The sequence below is a fragment of the Carassius auratus genome, chromosome 48 (genome assembly GCF_003368295.1).
Source record: "Carassius auratus strain Wakin chromosome 48, ASM336829v1, whole genome shotgun sequence".
NCBI lineage: Eukaryota > Metazoa > Chordata > Actinopteri > Cypriniformes > Cyprinidae > Carassius > Carassius auratus.
The window spans coordinates 47,309-59,544 of record NC_039290.1 but is presented as its reverse complement, the minus strand read 5'-3'; the positions used below and the strand labels follow the sequence as shown (position 1 = coordinate 59,544).

Sequence of the window (12,236 nt, the reverse complement as noted above, 5' to 3'; positions counted from 1 at the left end):
TTTGTTTCCTCTGCTCGCTCATGCAATTTTGGGAAGGACACAGCTGCTAACACCCCGAGGACGACTTTGCTGCGATATTGCCGCTTGTCACATAGTTATGAAAATATGCTAAACATTGGAATAGACAACTATTCAATATCCTCTCAATGAACGCTCCCGATGGGACGATCGGACCATCAATCAGACGGCTTAATTAAGCCAGTATGATTTAGGAATGATTTGTGCGTACATACTGTTCATAATGTCTGTTGTTAAGGATGGGTTTTGGATTAAAGTCACAATGACCCTTTTGTTTTAATTGTAGATCGCAATCAGGAACCTTTTGTCAACATGCAAACGGTTTTTTGTTTTACCTAGTCCCTCAAATGGCAGAGAAGTGCAGGCTTTAAAGTGAGCCATCTATAAATTTGCATGTGCTGGAAAATGGTCTTGTGTCAGCACAGAGCCATTTCTACTGAGCCTCACCTAAAACAATGTAATTATGTCACAATGTTGTATCACCCTGAAAGCAACTTGTGCAATCTGAAGGGTAGGAGGGAGACTAATCTAGAAGCAAAGTGCTGAGTAATCTTAGGCCAATTTCTCCTTATTAAATTTCTCCTGAAATTTACAATTTTCCCAGTGCCCTGCTGTGCTCACAGAAGCAATTTCAACACACAGCTCTGTGTGTTGTTCCTGCGGTGTTTTCCAAGCCATTCCTGGAGTTCACTCGAAAGTTTAATTTGATTAACGTCGTTCATATTAAAGCGTGCCTTAAACACGCTAGCCAAAATGACGGATCAGTGGTTATGAAGTTGACCTTTAATTTTCACTGTTTATGTCTAATACCTATTAATTAGGGATAGGGGTTAACACAAGGTCATTGTAATAATTGCTAAATGCAAGAACAAATTCTTCAATAGCAATTGTTGATTTACTCGTCTTGAATAGTTTAGCATTTAAGAGTTTTGTCTGTAATCTATGCTGTAGATTTTTCATTAAACATTTGTGCTCCGTTTTTATCTTGCACTACTTTCTTTGCATTCCATATGCAAATACAGCTTTTGCCACTGATAAATGCTTTACATCAGTTTTTCCCAGTGTTTTTTTTGTCTTGTATACTGTATGTCCTCAGCCCTATCAGTAAGCCTCAAGTGCCCTTTTGTCAACCCCAAACCAGAAATGTGTTCCTTTTTAACTCTGATTATACTGGATATAATTTAGCATTATCGTTAATATTATTAAAGTGGCATTATTACAATGAGTCACTTTTAAACTAAAAGCAATCAATACTGTGGGTGAAAAATAGACTCACCCGGTTGAATCCTCTCAAACTAAAGCAGTATGAGGAATATAGGCTTGAAGATGTTATTTAATAACTACATTTAGTTTGATATTGTTTGGTTTTATAGCTTGAGACACTTGATGGGATGAAAATAGGAAAGAGCGGTATATTGTGTTGCAGAAATTGATCCCCATCCAAATAAAATTTTTTTACAATAAAAATACATTTTAATAATAAAAAAAGCTGTTAACTACATAACATATTATTTAAATTTTTTTATTTGGTATGAGGTATAACTATAAGGTAATGTTGTTGATCTGTCTGTCATGATTTAAGTAAATAAAAACGGCATAATGGACGTTACAAAGATCAGACATCAGATTTCAGGTCATTCACCTCCCCCCAAAAACAAAGACACCTAAATACACCTCCGTCTTAATTTATAAAGCAGTCTAATGTCATATCTATGTAAATATTTCCCAGTTTTGGTCTATATTAACGTTGGGAAATGTCCAAGCCCCTATAAAATAAAACAATACCATCTTCTGGTGGAGTGGGGAGTTAAATTGGATTCCTGTAGCAAGCCGCCATAGTGGCGGGCAGCTGATGAAGGGGAAAATAGGAAGCACTCTGATTACATGTTGCAGCGTCTTTACACAATCTCTCCTACACGTATTATTTACATGCCGTTATGGTCTAATCTGTGCTGAAGGATACCTCCATGATTTCCACCCCTTTCTCTCTTAGTATTTCTCTCTCCCTCTCTTTTCAAGGGGAATGCGATTGGTCTCTGTAAGCATTCAGAGATATGCGCTAATGTTTTCTAAGCAGGTCATTTTGCAGTGTAAATTGTGAATTACTGATCTCCCAGAACAGACCCATCGTCATTACGTCACTCTTTGATTGGGCTTTCCAAATGTGGGTGTATATGTACTTATTATCTAGGCTTTGTTATATGTATGCGCTGTCCTTATGCAAAGGAGTTTAAAGAAGCTACGTGTAATCACTGCCTTATTGCTGTGGTGTGTAGTATTCAACCTAAAATTCACTAAATTATTGTGTTGAGGAAGATCTGTGAACGAGCATTTCTTTGCTTGTTTTCAGTCACATTGTCTTGATTTTTGCAGTTAGATGTACACTGAGCATGAAGGTTAGTAGTATCACTATCAGCTGGGGTTTTGTTTGTGTGTGTGTGTGTGTGTGTGTGTGTGTACCACATTTTTAAAATGCCATGTCATGTGCAAGATGTTGCAAAGGATTCGAGACGTATGTACAATTGTCAAAGGTCTCTGTTTATCACAACTTTATATTGAAAAACAATGGAAAAAGCAGCGCAGTGGAATACAAAAATGTGTTTTATGTGAACGTCACCTCACTGTGTTATTTGTGCACATGGCAACATGTAGTTAAGCAAACACACATTCGCAACAGAGTATTGTTTCTTATAAATTATATTTTAATTATGTTCAATATTAAATTGTGTTCTTACTCAGGGGAAATCACAAAAAATTAAGTGTGCCCACTGATTAGGAATATGCCGGTATAAAATTTTCCTGTTGCGGTTAATTGATAATGCTTTATCACAGTATACAGTATTGTCATGGTATTGAAATTTTGTTTAAAAAAGTGGTCATTATACAGTATAACAGGTTAAATATATATTTTTCTTATAAGAAAAATAACTAATAAATTATTTAAATATGGTTTAGAAAGTAGCAGCTGCTTTATTTACGGGGTTTACAGGGAAAGGGCTGCAGTTTAGCGCCATCTGCTGTCAAAGAGTGAATGTGCTTTCATTCAACGTCCCTCACGTGTTCCTCCATGTGCTTCTCATGCGTGGTTGTTTACATCAGAGCGCATGCGCTCTTTCAAGCAGCATACAGCGGTGTTGTACATTTTGAGCAGCTGATGGGAATACTATTCTTAAAATGCATTCCAAATTCTGAATAATTTATTATGTATATTTATTCACGGTATTTAGAAGTGCCCACGATAACAATATTATGCATATTAATCACTGCAATATATCGCATTACCAATACCGGCACATGTCTACCGCTGAAACGTCGTTCAGCGGTACAGAATTTAGTGTCTCTAACTTAAGTAACCAGGGATATAATCATCAGTTGATGTTTTTCCAACAGAGAGTGTATTTTCCCTTGTCTAATAGTCCAGTCACAAATACGGCTGTGTATCGATTCAGATGTGCCGATTTTATTCATTTTTTTTTTTCAATGAATATAGATTTAATAAAAATACTATTGCAAATACTATTTAAAAAAATTATCAGTGAACGTAAAAAATTAAGAACCATGGATTTTTTACATTTTTATTTTATAATATATATATATTTTTTAACAGGGCCTTATAAAATTTTATCTGTTAATCAGATAATGCAGTAAAACATTATTTTAATTTATCCTTTAATCAAATGAAAATGAATCCCTTTCATGGTTTGGCAAACATGTGCTGCATAACAGAGGTTTAAAAATAAATAAAAAAGTGTGTGATTTATTCCTTTAAAAATAAGTTTTAATAATATTAATTAGTAATAGTAGTGTTCTTACAATGAATCTTAACTTCTACCGCACAATATTAATATTTCTGTCACAGTTTTTCACCAAATTTTTATTTTGATAGGTTACCGTAAATAACTTTTTTCTCAAATTAAACCGTAAAATACTAATGAAGTGACTCTCAGAGCAGCTGGAGATGATGTTTGTGTGTTTATATCATCATATAGTGAGGGAACAGTGGCTGAAAACACTTCAAGTGGCACACACACTACAGTTAGGCCTATGTGTGTAAACAAAACTGCTCCATTCATTCATTAATTCCGAAAATCATAGCATTTCACCTCAGCATTGCAAATCACACATATTGTTTAGGATCTCCACCATGTTAAGCACTGAATGAATGACAGGCTTTCCATTCTAACGTCGTACAAGATAAATAAGAGCGTGACATCTAGTGTAAAGGACACGTTAATCAGATCTTGTTAAAAGTTTGCGGAACTAAATACGTTAAAAGATTGATTTGTGTGGCTTTTCCGGACTATAAGTTGCACTTTTTTTTCATAGTTTGTCTGGTCCTGCGACTTATAGTCAGGTGCGACTTATTTATCAAAATTAATTTGACATGAACCAAGAGAAATGAACCAAGAGAAAACATTACCGTCTACAGCCATGAGAGGGCGCTCTATGCTGCTCAGTGCTCCTGTAGTCTACACTGAAGACATAGAGCGCTCTCTCGCGGCTGTAGACCGTAATGTTTTCTCTTGGTTCTTGGTTCTAAATAAATGCGACTTATAGTCCAGTGCGACTTATAGTCCGAAAAATATGGGAAATCGAAAAATAGATTTTATTTTTTGCCCAGCGGATTCCAATAAGCCTGTGTGTGGACGTCCGACACAAGCTGCTGAGTTCAGTGGCTGAATCTTTGACCTCACTAGTGTTCTTCCTGTTGTCATTTCATTATGCTTAAAGGGCCTTGAGTTACACTGCTGAATTGCAGGTGTAATATCGCACACGTCATGAGGATAAGGAAATGGTTCATCATCCCTGATATTAATAGGAAAGAGTTTGCAAGTAAGGTGATGTGACTCACCTCTTGGACAGGAATGGCAATGACCAAGGCCTGCATAGAAGAAAAAGGGATTGATGTGGTTATAAATTACTCCACGGCGCCACCTAGGCCATCCGCTTTTCACTTTGTCATCAGGAGAAGGAGATAAAGCAGGAAAATTACCAGAGTCCTTCTTTTTTTAATACATAAATGAAAACGCTATGAGAGCACTCGTTATTTAAGGCATGCAGTCTTGTGAGACATGGACTTGACATTTGAAGTCTCACAGAAACACTCTCAGTGACCTCCATCTTTATGACCTTAAGTATTTTTCTTCTTGTTCAATCTGGTATTATTATAAGAAGTAATATTCACCAAGCGATTTTGTTAAAGCCTTGTTGGTCTGCTGAAAAAAAGAGCGGCCGTTCAGTAAGCATTTTTATAATTGTCCCTGTGAGCTTGTTCTTACTCTATGAAGTTCACAAGTGGTATAATTGGAGAACTGCACTTTATGGGTGGATGATTGCCTCATCACTCTAAAAAATAAAACTGTGGGAAAAAAAAAAAAACATCCTGAAAATAAGAGCCCAGAAAATAGAGCCATAAATAATAAAGAAAGCAATGGGTTTTCCTTTAAATAAATACTGATCAGGTTTATGTTGAAAGACAATAGAAACCATAGCCCAGATATGCAGTTTACAGTATTTATAGCTGTAATATCGCAGTGCCACCACCGTAATTTCATGCCCCAATGAGAATGGCAAGGTCAAAGCAAATGCTTCGACTGAGCATCTGTTAATATGGTGACTCATAAACAGGCTCTGCATGTATCAGGTGCACCAAATAATACAGTATAATGAAATACAGAATAGCTTTCCATTATTGTTCTTTTTTATGGTGTCATCATTAGATGTAATTTATGTCCAAAAAAAATTCATCAACCGGCAGGTCGATCTGAAATGGAGGTCCGAGGGGTCATTCCACAGGTTTTGGAAGCCGTAATAAATTTTGTGTTTCCTTTTTGTATCCCTTTCCTTTTATATGTAAAATTCACTCTTGTTGTCCTTCTTTTAAATTGGATCTCAAAGGTCTTTCATTTGTCATCCCATTTTCTTTGTAATAAAGGCATCAGAGGAGACAAAACAGCTGAGTGAGTCCGAAAACCTGAAAAAGAAAAGCAAACGTGTTAATGAATTTGCATGCATCTTATTCGGATGCACGCCGGACCCCTTTGAAATTGCACGGGGTGTGCTATTTAAGAATTCAAATGATGTTACAAATATGTACGTCCTCAGAAAATAACCCTTTGGTTCTGATGTGAACTCACGAAAACGTGAACTTCCTGAGAGCGTCTTTTTGACGAGGTGAGTGGGAGGAAATGAGAGGGGGGCCTTCATGTCTCATTCAATAGTCTGCCACCATGCAGTCTGGTGTGGTCAGATGAATAGGGTGTCCAGGGACACATTATTGCTTATTGGACAGTACATGCTGACTGCACCAGCTCAGCACATGGCCATGGCTGCTTCCGATCACTTTGAATGCCATGCAAGACAGGATGACCAATATTTGTCTTAAATTATTCAACATTTTTAGGGCCATTTCAACCCCCACAGAATCTGCCCTCCTTTTAACTTTGACCTTGACCTAGAGATTCCTGCAAGAGAGGTAAAACCGGCTACATGGGCATTTTAATGAAAATTGTGATAGTATAAATTTTGTTAATATCATTTTAACAGGATTTAAAGGGAGAATATGCGGAGATCTGTGTCATAAATTTTGGATCTTAACGTTTTGCTGCTGTGGAAGAGGAAATTTTGTATGATTTAGAGTTGATTTTTTATGAGGTGGTATTTGAAAGAAGTCTCTAATGCTCACCAAGACTGACTAAAAATACATTAAAATTACAGAAACATTTTGTTTCAATTTAATCATATTCTATTTAATTGTTTTATAAAATCTAGTTTTTTTATGTGATGGCAAAGCTACATTTTCAGCAGCTTTAGTGTCACATGATCCTTCAGAAATCATTAGAATGTGCCTGTTTTTTTTGTGATCAACTTTTTATTGTCTTTCAAATATAAGCAAAAGAACATCATTAGAGCAAACAACCAAGGAAGGAAGAATTGCACACATATTATCAATAATTCAACAGTCAAAGAAATTAAATAAAGAATAAAAATAAATGATATGCTGATTTGATGATCAGTCATTTCTGTTTTATAACAGCCACTCAAGGGCACTTTTTGGCTTTAGCCACCAATTATTTTTGTTATGGACATAAACTGATATGTGTCATTTAATTTTTTTTTTTCAACAAGGTTTTTTTTTTCTGCAATATATATTTGCACTACATTTATTTCACATATTTTTGTCATAAACAAATCAAGTTTTTTTTTTTTTTTTTTTACATTTCTTTGAAAAAAGGTTGCATTTTTACCCAATTAATTGCTATAATTAAACTCACACTGTTATAAATTGAAACTTTTACTGGAAAACCATGAAACGCAGCAATAAAAACGGTGCGATAAACCATGCATCCCTACCTCTGCTGCGTCCGTGTGCTCCTTTATTGTTTTGCTCTGTTGTTAGTGTGAGTCTATGAAGCGTGACTGTGATTTCATACCCAGCAGACAGGGCTGATTGGGCTCAGACCCTGTCCTCTGCCAAGCTCCCAGTTCTCTCTGCTCTATTTAAGCACATGTGGCACTGGCATTTGCCACATTTATGATGTGTGTATTACAGCACAAAAACAGCTTGCTGTCTGCTCTTTAAACAGCTCAATTTGGAGCAAAGCTCAGCCTTTTGGCTTTCTGGCAGGCAGCCGTGCCTTATGAAAGCATGTGGAATAGAGTAGTCAATGCCCAAGGGGATATGTCCAGTAAACAGAGCAAGAGCGCGCGTGAGAGAGACTAAATATGCAACGACAGACTTGACACACTCCAGTCTACTGTGGACAAACACAGGTCAGAGGGAGTGTGTGTATGTCTGTTGTAGGATACAGTAGATTTATTAAATTGATGTGTAACTTACAGTTTAATAGAAACTGGAGCCTTTTTAAACCATTGGCTCTAAATGGAGATGTTAAAGCATTCTGGTTTTATGTGCCTATTGTAGAGGAAGCCCATAATGTTTTCCCGCTTTTATGCCTTCATTAAATGTCAAAGTAAGTACATTCGACTAACAGGCTTTTTCCGTTTCTGTCTTTCTTTTCCCAGTATTTCTACAGTCTCTTGTTGCTGTCTACTACATTGCCGCTCTGTTTAGGCCAGGAAATAAACCAGCTTTTTTCCACAAAGGGAAATATTAATATTAGATTTTTTTTTTCCCCTCTCCTGTCATTTCCATCAGAGACCTCTGTGCAATTTAATCACCACTAAAATCATTAAAAAAGATCTGAAGATTAAATTATATTGGCATTTGCAAAATTATGTAATACATTTACATTACAATGAAGAAATTAAAATAATGCATTTTATCCGTCTGGGGTTCCGCTGAGCTCTACCTGGGGAAATATAGCAGGAGGAAATGGACAGGCTCTGTTCTTGAGATCTGACTGTAATGGAGAGGAGCTCAGAGCTTTGGACCTCCAAAGCTGCTTCTCCTGGTATATGTCTGCCGCCTATAGTGCTATTAACCTAGTTTAGCAAGAGTTTTAACATTTAGATCTATTTGCAGGTTGCAAAGGAGAGTCAAGGACACACTTCCACTTAATATCACCACTGTTGCAGCACGGTTTTCCTAGTTCTTTCTGGAGAATTCAGACACTTTCATTCAGTAGAATTGTGGCTTCAATCTTGTGAGTGACAAGGGACTGATTCCTGAGTTCTCAGAGATGAAAAAGTTACAAATAATTTTGGTACAGTCGGTTCAGGTTTCATAAAGAAATGTTTTAAAAATAGAGAAAACATACAGTGACCGGCAGTTGTGTGGACAGAAATCCCTTGTTGATGTCAGAGGAGAATGGGCAGACTGGTTAAAGATGATAGAAAGGCAACAGTAACTCAAATAGCCACTTGTTACATCCAAGGTATGCAGAATACCATCTCTGAACACACAACACGTCAAACCCTAAAGCAGATGGGCTACAGCAGCAGAAGACCAACACGGGTGCTGCTCCTGTCAGTTAAGAATGGGAAACAGAGGCTACGATTCGCACAGGCTCACCAAAATTGGACTGTGACGAGAGGGACGGAGCGAGGCCGGTGGAGTTAATGAGAGTACGCGACATCTGCGCCATTCACCGCTCTCAAGTCTCATGAAGGAGCTCAAAAAAGGGGGAGTGTCAACAGTGTTGTACAAGAGAGGACCAGGCCTGGATTTTTTTGGTTCTGTTTGTGTGTGGCAGTCATCCGTGAGATGCTGTTGCGCAATTTTGTGTTTATTTTTATTTATTGTGTTTAAGTTTTGTTTGAATGTTCGCCAGTTTCCGCCTCCTCCTTCCCGTGACTACGAACTTTGTTACATTGGTGAGTGGCGCAGGTGTCGCACATTCTCATTAACTTCACCGGCCTCACTCCATTTGCATGGGTCTCGGCCCCGCCCCTCTCTTCTCATGGACGATAGAAGATTGGAAAAATGTTGCCTGGTCTGATAAGTTTCGACTTCTGCTGCAACATTCAGATGGTAGGGTCAGAATTTGGGGTAAAGAACATGAAAGCATGGATTCATCCTTCCTTATCTCAATGGTTCAGGCTGGAGGTGGTGTAATAGTGTGGGGGATATTTTCTTTGCACACTTTGGGCCCCTTAGTACCAATTGAGCATTCTTTAAACGTCACAGCCTTACCTGATTATTGTTGCTGACCATGTCCATCCATTTATGACTACAATGTACCCATCTTCTGATGGCTACTTCCATCAGGATAATGCACCATGTTACAAAGCTCAAATCATCTCAGGCTGGTTTCTTGACATGAAAATTCACTTAACTCAAATGACCTACAAAGTCACCAGATCTCGATCCAATAGAGTAGCTTTGGGATGCGGTGGAACGGAAGATTTGCATCATGGATGTGCAGCCGACAAATCTGCAGTAACTTTGTGATGCTATCATGTCAATATAGACCAAAATCTCTGAAGAATGTTTCCAACACCAACGCCAGTGAGCGTATATATAACATTTATAAATTACTAAAACTTTACTTGTTTTTTTTATGTTTTGTAAATATCTTCAGTTGTTGTGTTCAATGTCATTCCACCTTCTCTCCATGTAGGTCTGACTGATGAGGAGGTTGATCTGGCTATCGAGCGTGCCGGTAGTACTGAGGAACCACTGACTGTTGCCGTACCCAGACCTGCACACCTCGTTCACCCTGTTCCACTCGCCCCATACAGTGAGTATTACCACAATTGTTTTTACTTGGATAGGTGGTCTACCCTATAACCCCTCCACTTGCCCACCCGCTGTATGTTTCTGCAGCCCATGCGCTTAAACATGACTCATCTAGACTAGTAGATTTTCTTTACCAAACGGTGCGTGGCTATGTTAAATGAGTCCTCCAATCTCCTCTGTGTTCCCATAATCCTGTTTAAACCTTCACCCGTACATCAATTCGAAACAGGCCAACTGCGTGGAACACCTTGAAATATCATGCTGAAAATCTATTAGTGTCCAAACATTACTATTATCTTAGACAAGTGGTTTTAAAAGGAAATGGGTGGCATTGAGCATCCAGTTTGCGTAGGCACATAATTAATTCTGGCACGGCCTTGCGATATGATGTCCGCCGTGGTTACGACGATCTCTGGTTGGTTGTACCGCTGAGGGCCTTTCTGCAGCCTGTATCTTTATTACCTCCGCGGGTTATGAGCTCCAAGTCGGCTGCTGATTCACCAATCCTGAATGAAGTTCGCATAATGCTTAACCTGTATGACAATGATTTCAGATGTATTCCACCCTCATTTATTGCCCCCCTGTCCTTGACTCCCCACCATCTCACGTTTTGTAATGAAAGCAATGTTGATGGGATGGCCATGTAGTTAGGCTTCAGCCCCACTAGAGTGGGGGGTTTTATATCAAAACGGCTATGAGAGATTGGCATAATGAGGGGAGAGTAAGGAGATCTTCGCGGAGGTCAGGTTGGAAAGAGGGGGTCCCTCTCTTTGATGTCCTTGTCATGCGGACAATATGTCTGGACCCGCATCCATCTCTATCGAAGTAATGGATACTCTGATCTCTATTTTCAAGTAGAAGAAGGACAGTAGGGCCTTTTCTGAACCCAATAAATTTGAACAGAGATTGGAACTAAGGGGAATGGATGCCATGCTTACACCTTAAGTGTCCAAATAAAAAACAGGAGTGGAAAGTGGAGGTGGAGGGGGCTACCCACGTGGAAGAAGGACCTCTGTTTGGATCTCAAGTTGAAGTAGGAGATGGGTCACGGCCGCCGGCCAAACTCAAGGACTCTGAAATCACCCAGACTGCCATCATGCATGTTCTGCACACCCTGCTTCCGCAGGGACACTTCAGTAATGTTTACCATTGATACAAAAAGTAATGTTGTCAGAAATTCTCTAAATAGAAGTTTTTAAAGTACTTTCTGGTGTAGAATGTCACCTTCATTTAGCAGAACTAAGCTTCAGTCTTTAGTGACAAGGCACTGATTTTCTGAGTATTTCCTAGGAGAAGAAAGGTTAAAAGTGTGGAAATAAAAGTTAATTGACCTCAGAATTATTTTGGAGTAATCGGTTTTCTTCTTAAAATATGGAAAATCATCTAAACTAAAACTAACTAATGATTTCCTTTCAATTTGTGTTAAAGAGTAATGGATACTTTATATATGAAACTATATATAAACTTTATTTTTTATGTACTGCTATGTCTGCTTTATTTTAATCAAGACTTTAAACATGGTCACATGGTGTAGGAGTTCAATTTCAATTCAATTCAAGTTTATTTGTATAGCGCTTTTTACAAAATAAATCGTTACAAAGCAACTTTACAGAAAATTATGTTTCTACAATATTTAGTAGTAGCTAGTAGTTTGTGCACATTTGACAGGATAATTGTATAAGATCATTTATTAAAAGAAAATCAAATTATACATTTGTGTATAGAAACGTCTAGTGATCTAGTGTAAAATGTGCTTTTTCTTTTTATTAGCTATTAATTATTAAAAATTGTAGAACATATTTTGTTTCATGTCTCAATAATCGGTGCCATAATTTATTTGGGTCTCCCTAATATACCTCTAATACAATAAATCAGATAAAAACTGCTTGTTCAGTTACACATAAAGAAGATGAAAAAGTACTACTGCTTTGCTAGTCCATAGAGCCTGTCTATTTGTATTCAGTAGAGCAGATTCAAGCAAATTACAGTAACACACCTGTTCCGCAGACCTCGACTATGTTACAAAATGGAGCATTTTGTATCTGACATGTTGACCTGCCAGAGCCAGGCTTGCTTT

The 12,236-nt window shown here is 37.9% G+C and overlaps 1 protein-coding gene across 1 annotated transcript in view; it reads left to right on the top strand.

Annotated features, from left to right (window-relative positions):
- Positions 1-12,236, top strand: part of LOC113065274 (peroxisomal membrane protein PEX14) — a 62,396-nt gene that overhangs the window by 26,721 nt on the left and 23,439 nt on the right. The window contains exon 4 of the mRNA XM_026236519.1: positions 10,041-10,160. Within this exon, the coding sequence (XP_026092304.1) occupies positions 10,041-10,160 (120 nt within the window). The remainder of the gene's footprint in view (positions 1-10,040; positions 10,161-12,236) is intronic.